General features: G+C 45.5%; 2 protein-coding genes across 2 annotated transcripts in view; one reads left to right on the forward strand and one right to left on the reverse strand.

Moving 5' to 3' along the window:
• Positions 1-267: 267 nt before the first annotated feature.
• LOC144151473 (mucolipin-3-like) lies at positions 268-5,928 on the reverse strand. The gene has a single exon (XM_077682527.1). It carries the CDS (start codon positions 5,708-5,710, stop codon positions 3,839-3,841), a length of 1,872 nt encoding a protein of 623 aa, XP_077538653.1. The 5' UTR covers positions 5,711-5,928; the 3' UTR covers positions 268-3,838.
• Positions 5,929-6,008: 80 nt separating this feature from the next.
• LOC144151472 (GRIP1-associated protein 1-like) overlaps positions 6,009-21,377 on the forward strand; it is a 46,113-nt gene continuing 30,744 nt past the window's right edge. The window contains exons 1-10 of the mRNA XM_077682526.1: positions 6,009-6,080; positions 6,386-6,452; positions 8,546-8,607; positions 12,619-12,753; positions 14,267-14,414; positions 17,053-17,068; positions 17,158-17,243; positions 20,224-20,294; positions 20,422-20,501; positions 21,085-21,132. Of these exons, the coding sequence (XP_077538652.1) occupies positions 6,039-6,080; positions 6,386-6,452; positions 8,546-8,607; positions 12,619-12,753; positions 14,267-14,414; positions 17,053-17,068; positions 17,158-17,243; positions 20,224-20,294; positions 20,422-20,501; positions 21,085-21,132 (755 nt within the window). The 5' untranslated portion in view covers positions 6,009-6,038. The remainder of the gene's footprint in view (positions 6,081-6,385; positions 6,453-8,545; positions 8,608-12,618; positions 12,754-14,266; positions 14,415-17,052; positions 17,069-17,157; positions 17,244-20,223; positions 20,295-20,421; positions 20,502-21,084; positions 21,133-21,377) is intronic.

A 21,377-nucleotide genomic window follows, 5' to 3' on the forward strand; every position in this document is an offset into this window, starting at 1 on the left:
GCAGGAATGTCAGGTATGCTTTTTGCATGAGCTCATGAACTCGCATCAGTTAATGTGCAAGTTATTTCTGCGGCTAATGTCATGCATGGTCCGGAAAAAAATGCCCTAATTGGCTTGGATGCAACTTCAGCCTTTCATATTTTTTCCCTATATAAAGCAATAAACTGTACAGTTCGTGTGCATGAGTGTGCGCGTGGAGCACAAAATAGACTAGCCAAAGTACACGGCCACCGTTGGCCATTTTGAGGTCAATCATCGCGGACAAACGCTTGTTCATAAAACATTTATTAAACGAAACAAGGGGCTAAGGCGAGCGGAAATGGAAAGTTCAATATTTCATGCAGCTTGGGTCGGCATTGGGCTTAAAACATCAGCCCTCATTTTCTACCAACTTTCTCTGTCAGAAATAATGAGGCTCCACTCTAGATTGTGATGTAAAATAAGATTGTGGTGTTTTGCAGGTCAATAAAAGGTGAGCCAGCAAAGAAAAACAGCTGTAAAAGACACCTTTGTACGGAGTTCTTAAGGTTCTACAAGGCCCATATGGTATCAGTTGGTACGCAATAGCGTCATGCACACAGCAGCTGACAGGTTCCTTTCGAAACAATCCCAGCTGCATTGTCTCCCCGGCGAAGCATACATGTGTAGACTGCCGCGCTCAACAATGTGAACGCGACGGTGGAGGCATGTCGATGCACTGTCGGCATCGACACAGACACCTCTACTTAAGACCCGAGGCGAATTCAACGTGTCTACACAAAATGCAACGCATATACGTATCCAGTGAAGCAGTAATGTTGGTGGAGTGGTGCAGAACTAAAAGTACTGTCGTAGCACATGTTATCTAATAACAGTAATAACAATAGCCACAAGATGATCGCAAAAGAGCATAAATTCTCTGCAAGCATTGAAATAACTACTCACAGAACATCTTTTGCAAGAAATTTGCAACGTAGACGTAGGTTGAAGCAAAATTTTGCTGTAGTTTATATCTAATAAGCGCTCAAATTCTCATGACCTCAATTGCACAATACACGTTCTTAACGTAAAAATTACCGCGAAAACAATGTAATTTTTATTTCACATTTAGTTTCTTTCATTGCCTTCAAAGGAATAAACAGGTTGCATCATCACCACACCATTCATCAAATACTGCTTTACTTTCATAGTCACATGAACGTTTGTAAGGCTGTTTTATGTAAATAACGTCCTACATGAATAATTTATATTCAAACAAGCCACAACATTTTTACAAGGCATGGTGAATAATTGCAAGGTATATATTTATCTAGATATAGTGACTGGTTCTAGTTACTAATGCTTATTTATCTGTAATGCTTTATTTCCTTCTTTACTATTCATTCCTAATTCTAACTACATGCTATGAGAAGAGTGTTTAGTCGGAACAGTTCGCAGAAACTGTTTGTAGGCACCCCAGAGTTGTTACTTACAAGATCTGACACCTGAGTGTCCATCAGCGATGGTTTTGAGTCAGGTGGTTGTCTGTTGTCAATGCTGTATTATTCCCGTGTACAAGGAGTACCTCCTCCATTTTCCAATCCTGGAATCCTTCCTCGCCATGTACATCTCTACCAAAGCGCGTAACCTGGTAGCATGGGAAAAACACAGCAGCGTTCTAAGTGTGTCCTTACGGGAGCTGCAATCTCTACTCCTCATCACCTCCCCCAACGCCCGACATGTGAATACTTTTGAGATTAAAGGTACTGGATGATTTGTTAAGACATGTGTTGATCTTTTTATTCACTTGAAAGCGCCAGCGCAAGACTCGTTGCACATCACTGGTTGCTAGAGAGCTGCGCGTACGACAACTGATTGAAGGCAGGACCTTAAAGGGACAGACAACCGACTTTTGTAGAGTATATTTTCTTATCCCAAATGAAAGGACATCACTTGAAACACCTTAACCCAAAACAGTTTTGCTGATAGTGCCCCAGAGCTTTTTAAATACGAATTTTTAGATCTGCCAGCCAAATGTTTCCCGCCAAAAGGACTGCTGGCAACCATGGCAGTGAGTTGTGCGGTAACATACCTTTAACTGCACTAAAGCAACAATAATGCGCAACCTTTCCTATTCCTTCATGAGGTTTTTGAGTCACGATTTGGAATCGACGGAGTTGTTGGAATACGTAAGCTAGTGTCTCGTTTAGACACTACACGGCGCCACCTTTCAGAGTTCGGAAATTTTAGTGCGAAATTAAAATTATGTCCGCCTGCTTTCATATGAGCTAGAGGACATGCACTTCACACAAATCGGTTGTCTGTCCCTTAAAGCAGGACGAAAGTTCGGCAGAGTACTGAGCTAGTGTTTTTTTCTTAAGATCAGTGGTCGCAAAATTTTAGGATTGAGTGCTCGGAAGTTTTTACAGAATCTGGTAGCAGGTTTTCTGTCGTCAGAAAAAATAAAATAAAGGTGCACATATCTCATTTCGCCCGCTCTATCTGCGTATCAGTTTATGACACTTATTGAACGTCATTACAAATGGCACAGGACAAAATGAAGCGTTGAAACGTACACAAGGAACATATTGGTAGACACGAATGACTGCGGATGCTCGAAAGGATAACTGAATGGCATCTCCATGAAAACTGCTCCTATGTGACCACCTCGACACAAATTGTTCCCATATGCTTTTCTGAGCAGATCGTCTTCCACCTAGAATGCAACACAACTTTAAAGACCGTTATAACAACAAGCTGTTTGGTGCTAGCTGTCAATAGTTGCAACAAGGCCAGGCAGCACAGCCTAAGCTGCCCACCCCCCAAAATTTTTTAACTCCTACGCGAATCCTTCGGTCCACTTTACGTTAAGAAACCTGTGGCCTTCTGCCACCAAGTGTAATACCAGTGGGTATATAGCCTGTAAAAGAAACAGTACAGCTAACCATTATGCTGAACTGACAAACGTGATTTATACACAATCCTATGTGATCCTATGTGGAAAATACGAACTCATGAGTAGGAACCAATGCTGCCAGAGTAGGAACCAAAGCGGCAGCCAAGATGTGGAGAGCACATAAGTGCGAGTGCGTTGACTGCCCCTTTCACACTCCCATCATAAATGGGGTATTCTCCGTCTTTCTCAGCTCTTGGTGACAAACATATTACAGACATTATATTATAGATTCACCATATGCTTCCACCAAACCAAACAGTAGGCAGATATAAAATAAAGAGCATGGACTACGTGAACACCTGTTTAAACAATGGCTGCTAGGCCTGTCGAAAAAAAAAGGGAAGAAGACATGCAACAGAAAATTTGAATCGACTGACTGCCAGCTGGCACGTACCATGCTTCAAGGTGAACATGCTGATTAGTTGGCAAACCAAGGCTAAAAGAACAATGTCATCAATAAAAAAATCCAATTTTAAAACAACAATGTGCTGCGTCTGCCACACTAAACAAGAACTTGCAGGTCAAGTTAAATTAACAACAGCGATGAGAGGTGCTAAAATAGGAAAGTCTTTGAATCACAGTGTGTTGTGTTCAGTGACATCTTGAGTGTGAAAAAATTATCACCAAGGTGACACAATTGTCAACTGCTAGAGCAGCCTAGTAGCTACTTAGCTACACGTCATGAACACCATCTGTTCAACACTACTCGAAACAACGTTACTTCTCTCTCTCTCTTGAAACAAAAGTCACTTCTAATAAGCGCACATAGTATATGTGCGGAGATTCGTTTGAACTCTCCACAAAAAACAAAGATATACACAATCTCAGAGGATTCATTACAGTCAGATCTGCTGTATGCCATTAGTGTAATAAAAGCAACGTCAATGTAGCTGCAAAGCTAAAAACCACACACTTCAAAGCGCATCATATGGAGGTGTAGCCCCTTCTCCGAAAACAAGAAAAACAGTCAGCAATAATCCTGGCGGTCGTCTTAGGGGACTGGTCATCTTCGCGGTAGGCCCCACTCGTGGCCGAGTCATTGCACTGGGCGATAAACTTCTGCAGCTCGCCGGGCTGCACTCCATGTTCGTGGATTTCCCGAATCGTCTCGTACGAGTCCATGATGACGGACAAGAACAAGCTGAGGACGCAGTAGATGAACAGGATTAAGAAGAGGTACAGATAGAGCCTGCTGAACCACCAGATGATGCCATCATGCTCGGACATGATGGCGAAAGTGGCGAACATGTCGTCACCGTTCATGAGTGCAAAGAGGCACTCCGAGGTCATGCTGAGCGAGCGGAACTTGATGTGGTGTGGCCCCAGGACGACCCAGCCACAGAAACAGAATCCGCAGTAGAGAAGAAGCGCGCAGAGCAGGAAGCGGAGGATGTTCGGGAACGCCCGGCGCATGGTCAGGATGAGGATGTTGTACTTCTTGAAGAAGCCCAGGTAACGTAGGACGCCGGCCCAAACAAGTAGGTTCCCGGTTCCCAGAAGGGTCGAGCACAGGTTGTATTGCTGGCCGTCGATAACGCGCTGCTCTAGCTGGATCTTCAGGCAGGAGCCAAGGATGATGAGGATGTCGTTGATGGCAATCATAACGTACCAGAAGTCCACAAACTCCAGTTTGTCTGCTGTCGTGAGTTCCTTTTGGTAGTACTTGGCAAAGAACCTCACCGTCTTCCTGCGCAGCGTTTGGGCACGGATAAGAGACCGTATACAAAGCACCAGTGAGGAACCGCAGATAACGATGACCATGAGGTTTACGGCTTGAAGACATGCATACGTTATCTTGTTTGAGTCTGTATACAGCACATTTGAGGTGCAAATGAGCTTCCGTGAGTGCACGCCGAGGGAGATTAACAACTGGGCGTCGTGAGCTTCGTTGTCGTAGTTAATCGTCACGTTGTACCGGTAGCAGTCCGGCTGATCGAATTTACTTAGACTCTTGAGATAGACCGTCTTGAGCGTGAACTCCAGCTGCACGCTTATGAGACGCTCAAAGATGACGGAAAAGTTGTGCTCTTCAAGATACCTTTTGATGCTAAAATTGCGCCAGGCCGGGCTTCCGGCCTCGGGTCCTTCGATAGGGAGGCAGCGTCGGATGGGGTAGTTGTCAAAGATGAGGGTTTCGTTGAAGGGCCAGACGTAGCCCTTGCGGTAGTAAGTCTTGCAGAAGACCAGCGGGACTAGGGCGCCGATCGGGGAGTCGTACCCGAAGGAGCCGATGGTGGCCGTGGTAACGTTGGAGTACTGCCGAACGACGTAGTCGACGTGCTTGTAGAACTCGAACTTGGTGTAGACGGCGTAGGGCCCAGCGGCGGGCGGGTAGTTCGCAATTTCGCGCACGCTGTCCCAGCCACTCAGGAAGATGTGATGCAGCGCCACGGTGGTGTCCCTGTGCTGCTGCTGGTAGGAGTAGCTGCTCGTTCCAAACAGCACGAGCTGAAGCGTGACCAAGGCAATCTTCACGACTTGTAGGAGCAACTTCCACGGCATGCGTTTCTTAGCCTGGAACTTCTCGATCGGGTTCATGAAGAAGAAACGCAGCTTTCTCCGCATGCGATCGCGGACGTGCGGAAAGCGGTCCGCGTCTGCATCTTCGTCGGTTTCTTCCAAGGAGGTGGCGCCGTCGCTCAGCATTCGCTGGGCTGGCGTGCATTCTTCGGCGGAATCGTAATCGCCAGCCTCTACGCTGCTCGAGACGAGTTGCTGCACAGTCGGGTTTCCGGGCGTACGCACGAGCACATCACAGTCGCGCGGGCGATCTTGCTGCACTCCGGCCGTACTCATGGTTTTTCTGTCACGATCGCGACGATCACATGGGGTACGCTTTGTCTGTAGTAAAGGGCGTGCTCACCGTAACGATCACATTTACCCCGCCTTCGCGCTTACGATCCCGCAGCACCAGACAAGAACTGCAGCCACCACGGGCCAGGCTAGCAGGCGGCGACGATCCATCGCGCTTACCCAGCACAATAAACTCCCCACTCACCAACTGTCGCCAACCTCACTGCCGCAGAGTCACGTGCTACTTTCTGTTTTGTTTTCTTTCTAAACAGCCCTTCCGGTCTGCTATCAGCAGGTGTCGCTGAGGTCGGCGCTGGGCAAAGATGGAAACATGGCGGCTACGCTCTCCGACGACGAGTTCCAGCGTCTGCAGGTAATCTATTTTCTTCCTCAGTCAGCTTGCACTCTCATAATCGACGTGGCGCTTTCTGACTTCTCCTACTGAGCTCCGCGTTGTTATCGTACATCTGATTGCTTGCGCTGACTGTGTCATCAGCAGTTTAATCTAGCAGCGCTCACGATTGTGCCCATCGCGGAGATTGAAAGCTGCAGTTTTAGTTTCTCGATTGCTGCGTACTTAACGTTGGTCGCGCTTCATGAGTTGGAATTCGCACTCGGGATTCTCTGCCAACTGGCGCACTAATTAATTTATCCTCCCCAAATGGTGCGTGCGACCAGACGCAGTTACTGGACCTCCGGACTAAGAACTACAACCTGGACGAACATTGCAGGCGCCAGAGCCAAGGTAACTGTTTTGTCATAATTTAATCTTGCAAAGATCGGGCAACTTTTGCCTGCATCGGTGGTTGCTCGCGTTTGCCTCATGCGTCCGGTGACCGATGCAAGGTGCGTCCTTGAAAGGGGGCGAGTACGAACACACCTCGACAGTGCGTAGTTTCGCCACGACTTGCTTTCGGGGTGCGACGAAGAAAGCTAATGGTGGGGTGGACGTGATTTGTTGTGAAGTTTTTGTTTCTCGCGAGGAGAGAGTGTCGTAGCTGCTGCCGTCGACGCCGATGGTGAGGCGCGCACACGTGAGCTGTCAAAACAGCTGAAGCCCTTGACACCTAGTTGCTATAGGCGCTGTGCGGTCACCACTGATCGAGTCATCAGAAAGGCAGCTAGTTCTGACTTACCTTTTCTGCTGTACAAAACATTCCAACCGCATTTCGCAGCATTTGTAATGTCAATAAATGTGTCTTGCTTCCCCATGATGCGTGAGAATTTTTTTTTTCTGGCTTAATAAATGTCACGGGATTAGAAGAGCGTCTTAACGATATTACTGTAAAAAACCAAAGCGTTCGGGCCTCGTGTCAGGGCTTCAAAGATAATAAAACAAAAATGTTGCAGTGATCTTTAAAACAGATAATGATAACTTTGCTTTCCCAAAAAGTTTGAAGACTTGAGTGTCGCGTCCATTGTATGAATAGTGATCAGTGAGCTCTTGTTTTTGGCAGTGTTCAAGAAGCCATGGCAAACTTGTAACCCCCCTCCCCCCCCCCTTACATCAGCAGTGACTCTTCCCACATTATGGAAAAGCTTTGATTATTTCAAAAGGTCACATCTGCTGCCCCTGCAATTTTCTTTTCGTCACAGACAAGTGCTGTTCAGCGTTTTCCTGTTAGCGTCCACAGCTGCTGTATCAATGCCAAGTGCATGAAGCCAACCCGAAAAAAAAAAAAAACAATTGTTACGGTTTACTTCCTTTAATACAAATGTATTCTCTGATGTACGGCTGTGGCCTTGTTGCCAAGTGGCTCATGTCAGGTGTTGGGGGGGGGGGGGGGGGGGGCAGTGTTGCTTGTGCGGCAGGAAAGAAAAAGCTGTCATTGTTAAAAAAGAAAAAAATTCTTCAAAGACGGCCAGCACAAAAGTTTTGCCTCCTAGTACACCATGTGCGAACTATACTGTTTGCCTGTTAAAACTTCTCTAAACCCCCCTTTGTTTTTTTTTGTTTTTTTTTTTTTTGTCGCGTGCTAAGCATAGGATAAAATTTCTTCTGGCATTTAATGTAAAAGCGTTATGGCTTCCAGTGGTGGTACTACCAAAAAACTTCTTTTGTGCTACGTCACGTTTGCCTTTATGTCTTCGCTTTTCTTCCTTCACCTTCATCGCTTATCAGAATGCAGGCCATTGGGAACTCCATACTGAGATGCTACAATCTGTGCTATGGCATCTTCATAAAAGCGGTATCACACACACACAATGCAACTGTACAGTATTTCCAGGGAAGCCATAATGCTTTTGCGTTCAAAGTCTGTAAACAGGCTCAAAAGCCATCAAAGACAGGTGCTCATTTTGTGGTACACTCGTTTTTCTTTTGCACCCTTTCATTTAATATTGAAGTACCCTGAAAGCCACATTTCGTGTCTTTTTAAGTGGTGAAGTCACTTTCCTGTCACTGAATCCCTCGGTTTGATTCCTGCTCCTGCCCCTTTTTTTTTTTCTTCTTAGTTGATGGTGCATAAATTTTAGGCACCATCTGCTGCTCACAATGTGCAGTTTTCCTCCTCGGGGGGCCTATAATGCTTTTACACAATTATTTTTCTCAAAGAGAGATTGAAAGCAGTGCTGCCACACAACTACTCAACGAAAATTGACTACAACTTCTTTTGCCTCCTGTGGTAGAAAACACTATTTGTGTGGCTGGAAGTGTTAGGCTTGAAATTGGCTTTATCAAAAGAAGAAAGTGAGAAATGTACACCCCGTAATTGTTGATATCTCAGCTCATACCTTGTCTGTCAGAAAAGCTGGGCCGACAGAAATTGTTTGCTAACAACATGTGACCCGCTTGCTCAGAATTTTCCTGACATCCAGATGACTCTGTTTTCTGTTTAGAGATTGTAGTACTTCGACAAAGCCTGGATGACCACAGGAAGGAGCTGTCCAAAGTAAACTCAGTAAGTATCTCTTACCCTGGATATTGTTTTTTTTGAAGAGGTGTTATCAATACGTGGGCCGCCATTTATCAAACTTGAGCTACAATCTTAGTTATGCGAGGGACTGACGCAAAAAGTTCTCTTAGTTTTCTCTTAGTTTTTTTTTTGTTGTTGTTTTTGCTCACGTGTGCTGACAGAATTTTACATGAGAAAGAAAACAGGCTGTTTCTATTATCGCACAACTTTTTTTTAAGCTTACAGCATGTTTGCATATAAAATGAGCCATGTAGCAAGGCCCAAATATAACAAAAGTGGCTGCAAGTAAGTAGCTGCTAATTGTCCATCTTCAGAGACGGAATATGGCGAAACATGTTGCAGCAGTAGCCTGATTTTAGCTGCAACTGCAGAAAGGATGCTTTAAAAAAAGGTAGGAAGCTCACACTAACACGCAAGACGAAGGTAGCGAAGCTGGTCACAACCTTTACAACTATCATGAAGGCTTAAGTCCACAATCGCAGTCAATTTGCTTCCTCGCTGCCACAACGTCCTTTACTCCATCATTGTTGCTATACGCCTCGAGCGCGGCCTGTAGGGGCGCCACTGAAATCCCCCTAGCGGCCCGTTTCAAAAGCACGCGCGGGAGTCCCCGGCCCGCTCCCCCCTGTCGCCATTGCTTTTGGGGCTCGTTCAAGACAGCGATTTACCGTTTGTCTTCGAAATACCGAATAACGTGGAGCAGGCACTCTGTTTGCAAGCGTGGTGTGTTCACGAGAGTATAAACGTTTATGACGCGATCTTAGTGAGATCTATATGAGCGCCGGGGGTGTGTCACAGGCTGGCGTCCCGGAGCCAGCATTTGCATGCAGCTGATTGCAATTCCGCTGCCCTGAAATTTAGTGGCAGTGTTTCCTCGGATGGTCATGTTGCGGCCATACACACTATGATGTAAATCGACTTTGTGCACTTACAAAATCCAGCGGAGCACTCATACCTGACAGCACGCAAGTTACGCCTGCCAATATCACATATCAGATATTGATCAGTACCGTGAATAAGCCAATGTGGCATAAATTTCACAAACATTGTACCAAAAAAGTACGATGGATAATGCAAAATTACACTCCGCAGTCAGCACACAACGATAAATTTAATGCTGTGTCGTCTTGTGCCGAGGTGAGCGCTCACAAAGATTCATCTGTTACATTTATCCTACACGAGAAGCGCGAAGATGGGCTTATAGAGTAATCCGCGTCCGTGACCAAACTCTTCTTCGAAACATCGTCATATGACACAGGGAGACTACAGAATCTAGCTAAACCGAAATCAGATACCCTTATCAGATACGACACTCTTCCAACGAGCCCGTGTGTACAAGATTTCGGCGCACGTTAAGGATCTCCAGGTGGTCAAAATTAATCCGGAGCCCTCCACTACGGCATGCCTCATCGTCTTCGTTGCGTCGGCGCGTTAAACCCTGCAATCAATCAATCAACTATTCCAACGACACCTCGTATCGCGTGTGAACTGCCTACCCTGTATTCTTCAAAAAATGCGTCCGCCGAGTGATTAGCCGTTCGTTGAAGGCGAAAAACATACGAAAAGTGAACACGCAGCTTGTGTGTGGGATTACTAAAACGTTCATTCGTCGATTTCGCTCCGAATTTGTAAACAACGATAGTTGAGCGTCCTCCTCCTCACCCCCCCCCCCCCCCTCCGTCTAGCGAAATATCAGTGCACTTCGCATCTAGTTGGTCTGGTGAATACTACCTTGCTCAAACAAACGTCTTTAGCATTTTAGAAGCTGCACTCGTTTTTTTTTTTTTTTTTTATTCCCGTACGACTATTCTATTTATTCCTGACTTGCAGACCATTCATTTTCCCGTGGTTTCATTAACATATACCTTGGTTCTTACTATAAGGCATGAGTGGGCACATATCTGACAATGCACAGCCTTTGAGTGTACTTAACATTTTCGCGTGGCTTATATTCCCATAAAAGGCACAAGTTTTTGTCAGTATCGGGTTATCACATCCCCGAAACATATTTTTCTACGACGTACATATTCGAAGCAAAGCCGCATTTGTTGTCTGCGATGCAAAACGAACCAACCTCTTACAGTGCCAATATCAGGTCTAAACGAGGCGACAATAAATAGAATTCACTTGTGCTGACGTGTTCGAAGGTGACAGCGGTGATATGCTGCTGCCGCCGCCGACGCCCGCAAGAGCGGCCAAGAAGCGCGCAGAACCGCCTCCCCGGGTAGCTCTTGTTGGCGTTAGAGCGCTCTACCAAGACGCAGCTGTTTTTTTTTAAGTGCCCTAAACGTGCAGTTACCTTACAGACGACACCATAACAAGTTGTTTAGTGCGCGGAAAGGCAAAGAGAAGCGAAAGAGAACCAAAACACTGCATGACCACCTATCAGCCACGCAGCGCTAATCCCGCAAACGCCGCGGAGAAGCGGCGGCAGGCGGCGCAGCGATCGCGAATCTCGAGGCGTATAGGTGTGAGCTTCTTTCAATTTTTTGCGGAAGTGGTAACCATTAGACATCACCTGAAAGGTGTATGCTATGACTGGTCTTTCTCGTTCCGGACAAGTGTTGTCACGATTACAGGAAACGGTCGTCTTCCTTTTCCTTTTTTTTTTTCTTTTCTTTTTTTTTTTTTTTTTGCGAATCTTGGTCAATTTTTTAAAATGGGTATGCTTGGCTTGATGAATGCACACGGGACGCTGGGCGGTCATCGCGAGACACGCACACATGAGCACTAGGCATTTTTTGGGGGGTTTTGTTAACTGCTGGGCGGTCACTGTGAAGCCCGCGGTCACATGCACACTCGGCAATTTCTTGGTATTTTTAACTGCAGACACGAAAAACTGCAATTTGCTAAACAGCTGCGCTGTTAAAAAAATCTCTCCGTGGGAAGCTGGCATTCTAATGTCATGCTCGCGGCTAGCAGGCAGAAAGAACTTTCTGCCTCGACACATTGACTGCTGCATGTACGTCCAGTGTTGCTAAGCCTGCTTCGTTCAATTTTGTACAGACTGAGGTTCTTAGTGGTTCTTATAAGCTCTGTATAGAAATAAAGCTCAGACTCGCTGGCCAATAAGGGCCATAGGGTGTCTTGTCTTCTAAAGAGTGTATGTGCTGAACTAGTGCGTAAAGTTTGTGAGCAAGTTAATAGATATCTGCTGTCCCCAGCCTTTTGCCTACACAATTTGGCAAACTTTGCTCTGTAGGTGTTTTCCGTTGGGGGGAAAAGCGTCTTAAATTTGGAAATGGATCTGGTAACCATGCAAGCAAGGATTGTTAAGGGGGACTCTGCAGTTAACGTTCCTATGGGACTTACTAACTCATGATCCTGCGGGCTTAAAAAGCATCGTGTACCAATACTAAATTTTTTTACAGATACATGAAATTGTTCGCAACGGCTTAGTTTGTTTCTTTTAAAAATATATCGGTTCTTTACGGAAATATAAAGTGAACAAACACATTTTGGTTTATCTAGTTTTCACTAGATGGCGCTAGCTGTCTCGCAAGTGAGAGTTTTAGTTCTTTATTTCAGTGAAAAAGGGGCATATTTTGAAACGAAGCAACTTAGGCGATTTGAAGCATTTTTATGGATCTGCAAAAGTATTTGCATCGGTGCGCGATGTTTTTTAAGCCTGTGGGTCATAAAGTGGTAAGTCTTATAGGAATGTTAACAGGTGAGTCCCCTTAAGGCTAGGTGGTTTTTTTTTTATCTCGTCAGAATGTGAATTGTGTGTGCTATTGCTGCAGCAATTTGTGTCAATTTTCTTTTCTTTTTTCTCCCGTAATCTTTGTTGGGAAGCTTGCTTTGCGTGGGCAAGTGACTAAATGCGCCAGGCACCATGAAAGGGGCTATACTCCTTGGTGTGCATCCATTTTAGTTCGGAAATAAAATTGTTGCTAGTGTGGGCACACACTTGTGTGGGTGCTAGTACTCAAGCCCATACCACAGCGCCCTTGCTGATGCCTTGTTTCTCTCGTGCCCCCTTCCCTGTGCCGACAGGTCGTGAGCCGAAGCAAGCGGGCCAAGGAGTTTGAGAAGCTCTTTGTGGACAATGAGGTCCTGCAGCGCAAACTGCAGAGCCAGGAGGATGAGTTCCGACTCCAGAACCAGACGCTTATGCAGGAGCTCTCAAACGTGAGTGGGCCAGGGGGGAGGAAGAGGGGTCCTTCAACCCGCCTCTGCGCAATGACATAATCAATAATAGCAGTGAGGGAGAAAAAAAAGGCATTTGCTTGTCTGTGGAGGTGGTGCAAAGTGTAAATGAAAGGGTGTTTGGGGTGAGCAGCTCTGTAGGCAGCATGTGCCAGCCAAACAAGTGAATAAAAAGCTAGAAATCCGCCAGGGGAGAGTGTTATAACCCGTCAGTTCACGTGTGGTCATGACAGCTGTGTACCGAAACCCAATGGGCCGCCATAGCCAAATTTGAACTTATTTGCTGTTCTATTGTGGTGGCAGAGGATGGGAGGAACATTTTAACCCTTTGATGCCCAGTGTTGCTGAGGAGCAACAACTCAAATGATACTTTTTCTTGTCTCGCATGTTGTTTTTTTCTTTTGTTTTTAAATTATACATCATCTGTCGACAGACGAAGGATTCCGGACCTTCAAAAATTAATTGAGAGGGCAGCACTTACTTGTGTGTGCTGAAAAAAATTATTGTTTACACGTGTCAACTCGCATTGAGCCCGGGTGGCTCAATGGGCTAGTGACAGGTAACCAAAGTTGTGCAGTTTTGTTTGTAATTACAAATGATAGCGATACAAGTAATTTATCGTGTTCACTTGAACCATAAATCATGGGGATCAAGGTAGCTCTCTTGTTCAAGTGATATATGGGCAGCCAGTGCCCAGTGTTTCCCAGTGGTCAGTGTGTCCTAGTGTCCGTCCTAATGAACGAAATTTTTTTCCGGCGTCATATTTGTGATGTCGGAAGTCCTTTTAGATCATAAAAAACTCACATGCTTGAAGGAGTACTGACGCGAAATTTCAAAGCTGAGATAAGTACTTAAAAAGTGCTTCCTTTTTATCAGGAGATATCTCCCAGAAAGTTTCAACAGCAACCAATCGGCGAAACATATTTTAGATCCATTTTAATTTTTGCCCGCACAAGAAAGCCCAGAGCGGGCCGACATGACGTCATCGGCTACTTGCCCCAAACTGCCGACGTCGGGACTCCCGTGACGAAGCCGACGCGCTGGCTGTGGTTGGTGCGTGCTGCTCCAGCGTGTGTACACGTCATGGTTTTGAAAATGACGTCATGCTGCCCGGGCGCGTGGGGGACGGTGAAAACCTCGGCCAGTCTGGGCGCGTGCGTGCGCTCGCTTGCGCTCGCGTCCAGAGCGGCAGCGGTGCAGCATGAATGGTGACGTCACGTGATACCTCCTGTCATGGCAGCCGCTCGGCGTTTGTTTTGTCGAAAACGAAACTGACACGAATAAACGACACCGTAAATGAATGTTTACGCTGTGCTCGACCGTCTAATGTGTCATTCTATGATCAGTGGGCTGGTAGGTACACATAGCAGTGAAAAAAACGTAACACGAAAATTTCGTGTCAGTACTCCTTCAAGCAAAATAATAAAGTTTTGGCCACCAAAGGGTTAAGAGGGGCTCATGGCCAGAGGGAACGAAATCCCAAATGCCTGCGCAGATGGTCACTGCCAACGAGGCCCTGGAGCGGAAGCTGGAAGAGCTGCAGGGCACCCGGCCAGCCAAGAAGAGTCCCGAGCCGTCCAAATCGCAGGACGAAATCCGCCGGCTCCAGGCAGAGAACGTGGCCCTGCAACGGTCGCTTGCAGGTCAGCCCTGCTTTATGGCTTCTCACAGTTCAGGATGTTGTTGTAGGGATAGTCAAGGCCATTTGTACCTGGAAATACCCTATTCAATTTGCCGCGAAAACATCATTTGAAAAAAGTGGCTCTAAATGCAGCCTTGCACGTCTAAAGATGCTTCCTGGCGAAGTGTTCTTATGGTCATTGTCCAGAATTTGGAGTCACATTGTTGCATTTTGCATGTGACGTAAAAAAAAAAGCCTCAGCTGTCTCTGTTCCCAAGTTTTTAAAAGTTGCTAAAGCATAAACTAGTACTTGTATGATTTAATGCAGACGGTTGTGAATACTGCTTGGAATGGTTTGTGACAGAAGGAAACGGGTAATGATGTTAATCCAAATGGTAAGCGATTGTCTAGGGTTGGTTTCGTGCAAACTGTTTGAAGACTGAAATTAAAGGCCTTCACCAAGCTTTGGGTTACCTGCGAATTGAGAGTGAACTGTGCAATGTGTAACGCCGAAAATTCGTCAGTGAAAACGGTTTGAGACATGACATTGTCAAGCAACTGGGTCACACTTGGCGTCATCTCTCCAGCTTTAAGATGGTGGAATGAATTGTGGGGGATTGTGCAGGGTTCTTTTAATTTTCTTGGGTCTTCTTCTCACTTCGGTTGGAACTGCATTTCTATAACTGAGACAGGGCTCTTTGGGTGCCTCACTCCTTCCAAACGGAGTGTCATTTTCGGCTTACCTGTGTTGCAGCCAATTTCTTACTGGGCTTCCATGCGCCATTATCATTTCTTCCCTGTGTTGTGCCTACACAAAGCAAGCTTCTGCGCTCACAGAGTTGTGCCTTAATGGCGAGAGCACAATGAAATCTGAGTGAATAGGCGGGAAAGCCCGGCAGAACTTATCAGGGGAGCCTGGAAGATACTGGCTGAAAGTAAGTTTGAGAGATAGCTAGGTAGTAAGATAGTATTGTGCAGATGCCTTACAATCGTATGTGCCTGGAGAACGTTAATCTAATCTCATTGGCTTCAGAGTCAAAACCAGATTGGGAGAAAAGGCTGCTAAAGACAGGAACCCAGTTTTTTCTAGCTGCTGCTTGTGTACTTTCTCCTCGAATAAAAAAAAATGTAGAAATTAATGTAATGTAGGGTTCTATCTTGTCGTGTGTTGACCTTGCTGTCCTGTTGAAAACCAGGCACATGACGCCACAAAGCAAGAGGTTTTTGATAGTACACCTAGCTGCTGCCCAGTTATGTATTTATTTATACTTTTTGCCTCTTTAATACCTTTGCTTTCAGAAAATTCATGCTTATAACCAGAAGCAGTGTGCTGCCAGTCTAGTCTTAAATTATTTTTGTTACCCGTATTGAACTCTTTTTTTTTTTTTTATTCCAGCACTTCGTGTAAGGTTGATCTGTTTTCTCAAGTGCTGATTTTCGGTTTTTCTTGTAGGGGAAAGCAGAGTGGGATTGGAGAGGGTGGGCCAATTACTATTTTTTGCTTAATGAATGCGGGATGAAATCGGGTGTTCATTTTTTTGTGAGCATTGCTGCTATGAAACTTTTTGTCCAAGTGTAGTTGCTTGGACAGTGCCTTGCCAAGGTAGACTGTGTGGCCTACCATTTCCAAAGTGCCTTTTATGGGTAGTAACTTCCATGCCTTATTTTCCTGTCAGCCCTACGCTCTTTCAAAACGGCATTGCTTGTCAGTTTCCAAAGGTTACCAGGCTCACTCATAAGTGCACTCACCCACACATGCTTAGCAGGCTCACTCATTAGTGCACTAACATGCGCTTGTGCTCTAGTGCCCATGAGTTAAAGTAGACAAATCTGAAGTTGGTCTAGATAGATAGGTTGGCATCTCCAGAAAACGAATATACCAGTCTGTGCGGGAGTATCTTTAAAATTATCTCGTTAATTAAAAAAAGGAAGCTATCAGTCACCCAGGAGAAATGGCATCTTTTGGACCTCCAGGATAAATGGCAATAATGCATCTTGGCATCGTCGTTGATTTGCTCGAACAGGCTTCCACTGAGTAGTACTTTGCATTTCGCGAGCTTGCCATAGCAGAACTTTGGCGAGCGGGGTGATGCGCACAGGCCGCAAAGATGAGACACCGCGCAGTTTTTGGCACCAGTGCAAGGGAACACCATGCGCCGGCCACAAGCTCAAGAGCAAAGACGTCGAACACGCAAAGTGCGCAAAGTTTACAAGCATTGCTCTCAGCGGTACACCCACGCCTTCTGCCGAAACGAAGACCACTGGCAACAGCAGCGCAGGCTATTGTTTCCGGTTTCAAAAACGACTACATGATGTCACCCTGAACTGGCCAGACATGCCGGACAATGTGTCGTCACGCCGATACTGATTTCGCTGCTGCTGATTTGTGGTAGCTCACGGCCGGGACAATTAAAATCGATTTTCAATGTGATTCCGGCCTTGGATCGCTGCAAAAATTTCTGTGAGGCATCTGTACAAACTACTGAAGCCAATTATATAATTTTTAGGCGGCAAAATTTAGTGTCAGTACTCCTTTAAGCTTGAGTGTGAGGGAACCAGTTGAAAATCAGTATGGGCAAGTGCGCTTGGGATATGCCTTTACTAAATGTTCTTCTTTTCAATTTTTTCTTTGTTCCATCTCATCCCTTCTGGTCCTGCAGAGCTTCAGGGAAGCACGTGAGTTTTGCACTTGAGCTTTTCTTTGCCCATTTGTGGCCTGAGAATTTCGTGAGCTGATTGGGCTGATGTTGGCCCATGCATTGCAGCAATGGACTCTTGCCTACGGTGGACCACCCCCTTGTGATTGATGGCGAGGACGGCCTGTCTGAAGCGGTTGACCAGAGAGTACTGGGTGAGTGTGAGCTCCAGTCTCACCCCTTTGTCTTTGACGATGTGAAATACTCTATTCTTAACTCTTTCACGACGGCGCCATAGGCAATCGGAAGCCGGCGTCCGATGATTTTAAATCTCCCGCAAAATCTGAAACCCGCGCTCCACAGACAACTATCGCCATCTGGTGTGTTAATTGGCAACTTCTCTTTCAATTTCGGTTTCGTTTGTTTATGTGTCTCGTGTGGTGGCGGCGTAGCAAGAGAAATTTGAACCGAAGGGGGAGGGGAGGAGGAGGAAAAATGGCGTCGGGTTCGCGCCGCGCTCCGCACAGTCGGACTGCAGTAGCAAGCACTTCGGCTGCTCCTGCTGTCGATTTTATTGATTCCAGCAGCAGTGAGGGGTCAAGCAATGATGTGGGATTTTCAGATTTCAGTTAGGACGACGAAGCTCCGGTTCAGGTGCTTTGCACTTCAACAAGCGCTGGCAGGTAATTTCGTTGTGACTCCGTGCTGTATTTATAAACAAACGTGCTTCTTATCTGACGACTGCGGTTTTGATTTTGTGTTTAGGGTCTCGAGAACGTACGGCCGGGATATTTTGCCAAATGCACCGCGCCGTATCGCGCTATCACCTTCAAGATAACCTGGCGCTCGTGTAAGATTACCGCTGCAGGGTTCAGGTGCGACGCTTGTCGAGAGCGCTTGATTTTTTTTTTCTTGTTTTTTACCACCGAACTGATAAGAATTTTGTGCGAGGACACAAAAGAGTTTACCGTAATTACCCGATTCTAACGCGCACCTGATTTTCCTGACAAAAAAACTAAAAAACTTGCACCTCCGATTGTAACGCGCACGGAACTGTGTGAGCAAGAAAAACGAATGCGAGAGAAACGGGTGATTTATTTCCCGAAGTAATCTCACTCATCTCACTCCTCGTCGCTCTCCGCTGACCACAACATCTCGTCCTCGGTGCCGTCAAGCACGTTCGCGATGCCACACTTCTGAACTAACGTTCAACCATGGTCGATTGGATCGTGGCCCACGCCTCACACGCCCATCCCGCGAGCTTCTCCAGAGGCGCACGCTTCAGCCGACCGATAGTTTTGAACGCGTGAGAGCCGCTGCTGCCATTGCTGTTATCAAGCGCGCAAGTGGAACGATTTGACGATTTGTGTGAACGCCGATAGAAAAGCCTAGGCGCCTATGCTTCCTGCGTCCGAAAAATCGTTGCTAAAAGCTTTAGCGCCATCTTGACATGGCGATGGCGATGAGTGGGACGAAATTTCCGCTGTTTCGGTTCGGTTTCGTATCCGATTCTAACACGCATGCGATTTTTCGACCTATTTTTCCGGAAAAAAGTGCGCGTTAGAATCGGGTAAGTACAGTACTTGGATGCACATTTTACAGAGACTCATTCACCGTTGAGTGCCCTCGCGGTGTGGCGCAGCCGTCAGTTGCGCTAGGTTGACGGGCCCTCAAAAATCCAAAACTTGGTGTACACTGTTGATTTATATATTGGATCATAGCCAAGGAACATAGGAACAATTTGTATATCTTAAAGTACCTGAAATAAGTTTAAGTCTCAGTAAAAGTGCCGATTTGTGTTTTTCGTATACTTTTCTTGGGGGCTTTTTTCTGATTACTTGACAAATAAACTAAGTAATTGTACCTTTAACAAAACTGCTGCTTTGTGTTTGGAAGAGCCATCTATAAGCTACAATTTTATGCATAGCAAGGCTACGTGTGTCCAGTAGCTCAAGAGAAAAAAATGTTTTGTGGAAGCACTTAAAATCGGTTGTTTTTCCTCTGTAACAAAAGAGTTAAACAGCGCGCAACAGTTCGTAGCACTGTGCTGAAACACTGTGCGTAGCACTGTGCTGCAGTCTTGTTTGAACAGAAGTAGTCCTAACTGCAGGCTCTAATCTTGAAAAGAAATTAGGTGGAAAACAAGCTTGGAGGGGGCTGGATTCCAGAGCACTATACAGGAGTGAAAGATAGGTTGCCTACTCATGTCATGTAAAAAGGGGGTTGGTGGGGGGGGGGTGGCAGTCCAAGACTGATAAACTGATGTAGGCATCCAGTCCTCATCTGTGGTGTGAAACCTTAGTCTTATAAGTCACACTGAAAGGAAATTTAGGATTGCCTGAAGTGCAAGGAAGAGTAAAAAACTGTGGTTGATTCCTCTATCATAGGAATCGGTAAAACACGAAAGTGAAATGTGCAGCGAAATCTGCAGCTGAGCATGATTTGCGGGTCGGCGGCTGTCTCGTGGGTGTACTTGGCGAGCGGCGTCCTGCTGGTGGGTCGCTTCGGCAAACGTGAACTGGCGTCACTTCCGTGACGGATGTGATGTCAGTCAAATCTTGGGGTATCGTGGCGTAAAACACTTTCGTGTTAAAATATAAAACCTCAAAACGAACAACCCTAAGTATAACATACTCTTTCGTACTAAAGGTTGCTTCCCCGCAAGATGACCGTGCGTGTAGGTGTGCACCCTTTACAGGCCGCCTGCTCCGTTGTACAGGCGTCACTTCTGTTGCGGATATGATGGAAGCGAAATCTCTTCGTGTAACCGGGAATAAAACACTTTCGTGTTAAAAGCGTCACTTTCAAAGATGATGAGCAGACTGCTGGACTGGGGAGCTAAGTAATGCGGAAGGGGCACTCTGGTTCAGGTATAAAAAAAAAAAAGATAGTGGCTTGTAATATATGCTGGTTGGAGAGTGGATGGACCGCAGGATAAAAAAATCTATCAACCAGACCAGGTATCGAGGGGGGGGAGAGAACTACCTATGTAGATCGTAGTTCTTTCCTGTCAACCTTCTCCACTCCAGACCTCTATAGTACAACTACCTATGTAGATATATAGCAGTTTGGAGTGGAGTGGGTTTGACAGGAGTGGTTTGAAATCACAAAAAAAGATTTCATTTTCTTTGATATCAAGGATTATCATTTTAGTGATTGTGGTCGTTTTTTTTTTTTTTTTTTTTTCTTTTTCAGATGCAAGGCTACGGCTCAACATTGAGATCGAGGAAAAAAATATGCTGCGGAAGCAGTTAACAGATCTGGAGGTGGGACTGTTTTATACCTTTTCCATTTTTATTTTCTTTGCTTTTTTCTGCCTTTTTACTGCTGCAGTTTTAATGTCGTAGCGAATGTTTCCTCTTCTCAATCTTTCCCATTTACTTTTCACTCTAGGCAAAGCTGAAGGAAACAACCGAGAAATTTGAAGACGAGAACGAAAAACTGGCTGAAAAATTAAAGCGCAAGCACGAAAGGTGGGGGACACACTAGCTCACACTTCATTTACCGTGCATTTCAGCACATCACACTTGTTTTTGTATGTGCAGTGTTGTCACTTTTTCTGTTGGAAATTGTTAAAGAGCTGATCAGCGCTTCAAGAAACAAGACACACGACAGAAAACAAACAGGACGGGCACTCCTGTTTGTTTCTTGTTGCATTTGTTTTGCTTCCTGGTGCATCTGTTTGTTTCTTGTTAGCACCCGTCCTGTTTGTTTTCTGTCATGTGTCTTGTTTCTTGAAGTGCTAACCTCAGTTATGATGACCTTGAACCAACTAGGTAGCCCAGTAGCAAACTTTAGTCAAAAGGTTTCCGTTAACATTGTGTTTGGCCAATTCTGTAATGTTATGACATTTAGGATTTCTTTAAGCTACGGGCTAAAGTTGCTTTCTCAACATATTTGTCTGCTGTTGCAACTTTTTGGCTAGCTGATGTCATATCATGGTGTAAAGAATATAAAAAATGTGTGTCCTTTCCTTTTTGCAATGTAATTATTTTGTTTGTCCCTGGTGAACACTGGGGATTTAATTTTGTACTCTTCTTTTTGTTTTCTTGCTAGTTTTCTTCAAATTCAGCAAGAGAAGGACAAGGTGCTAGCAGAAAGCAAGTGAGTCATAGCCCTTTTTGATTTAGAAATATACTATGCTATTTGTGCTAAAGAGAGGGGCACGCGTTCTATGTTTTAATTTGTAGGCTTGTACTAAAAAGGACGCATGGCAATTATTTACTGGAAGTGTCATTGAATCCAGCACTTTTTTTTCACAAACCTAAAGATACTTCAAGCGCAGCAATGCTAAAATAATTATAATAATCAGCCTATTGATATTCAGTGTAGGGCAAATCGCTGTTCCA

Source organism: Haemaphysalis longicornis, unplaced genomic scaffold (assembly GCF_048455015.1).
Source record: "Haemaphysalis longicornis isolate Haplotype H1 unplaced genomic scaffold, Haemaphysalis longicornis Haplotype H1 scaffold_9, whole genome shotgun sequence".
NCBI classification, from domain to species: Eukaryota; Metazoa; Arthropoda; class Arachnida; order Ixodida; family Ixodidae; genus Haemaphysalis; species Haemaphysalis longicornis.

Excerpts from the sequence above, each read along its gene's own strand:
- LOC144151473 (XM_077682527.1), bottom strand. The coding sequence starts at position 5,710 with ATGAGTACGGCCGGAGTGCAGCAAGATCGCCCGCGCGACTGTGATGTG.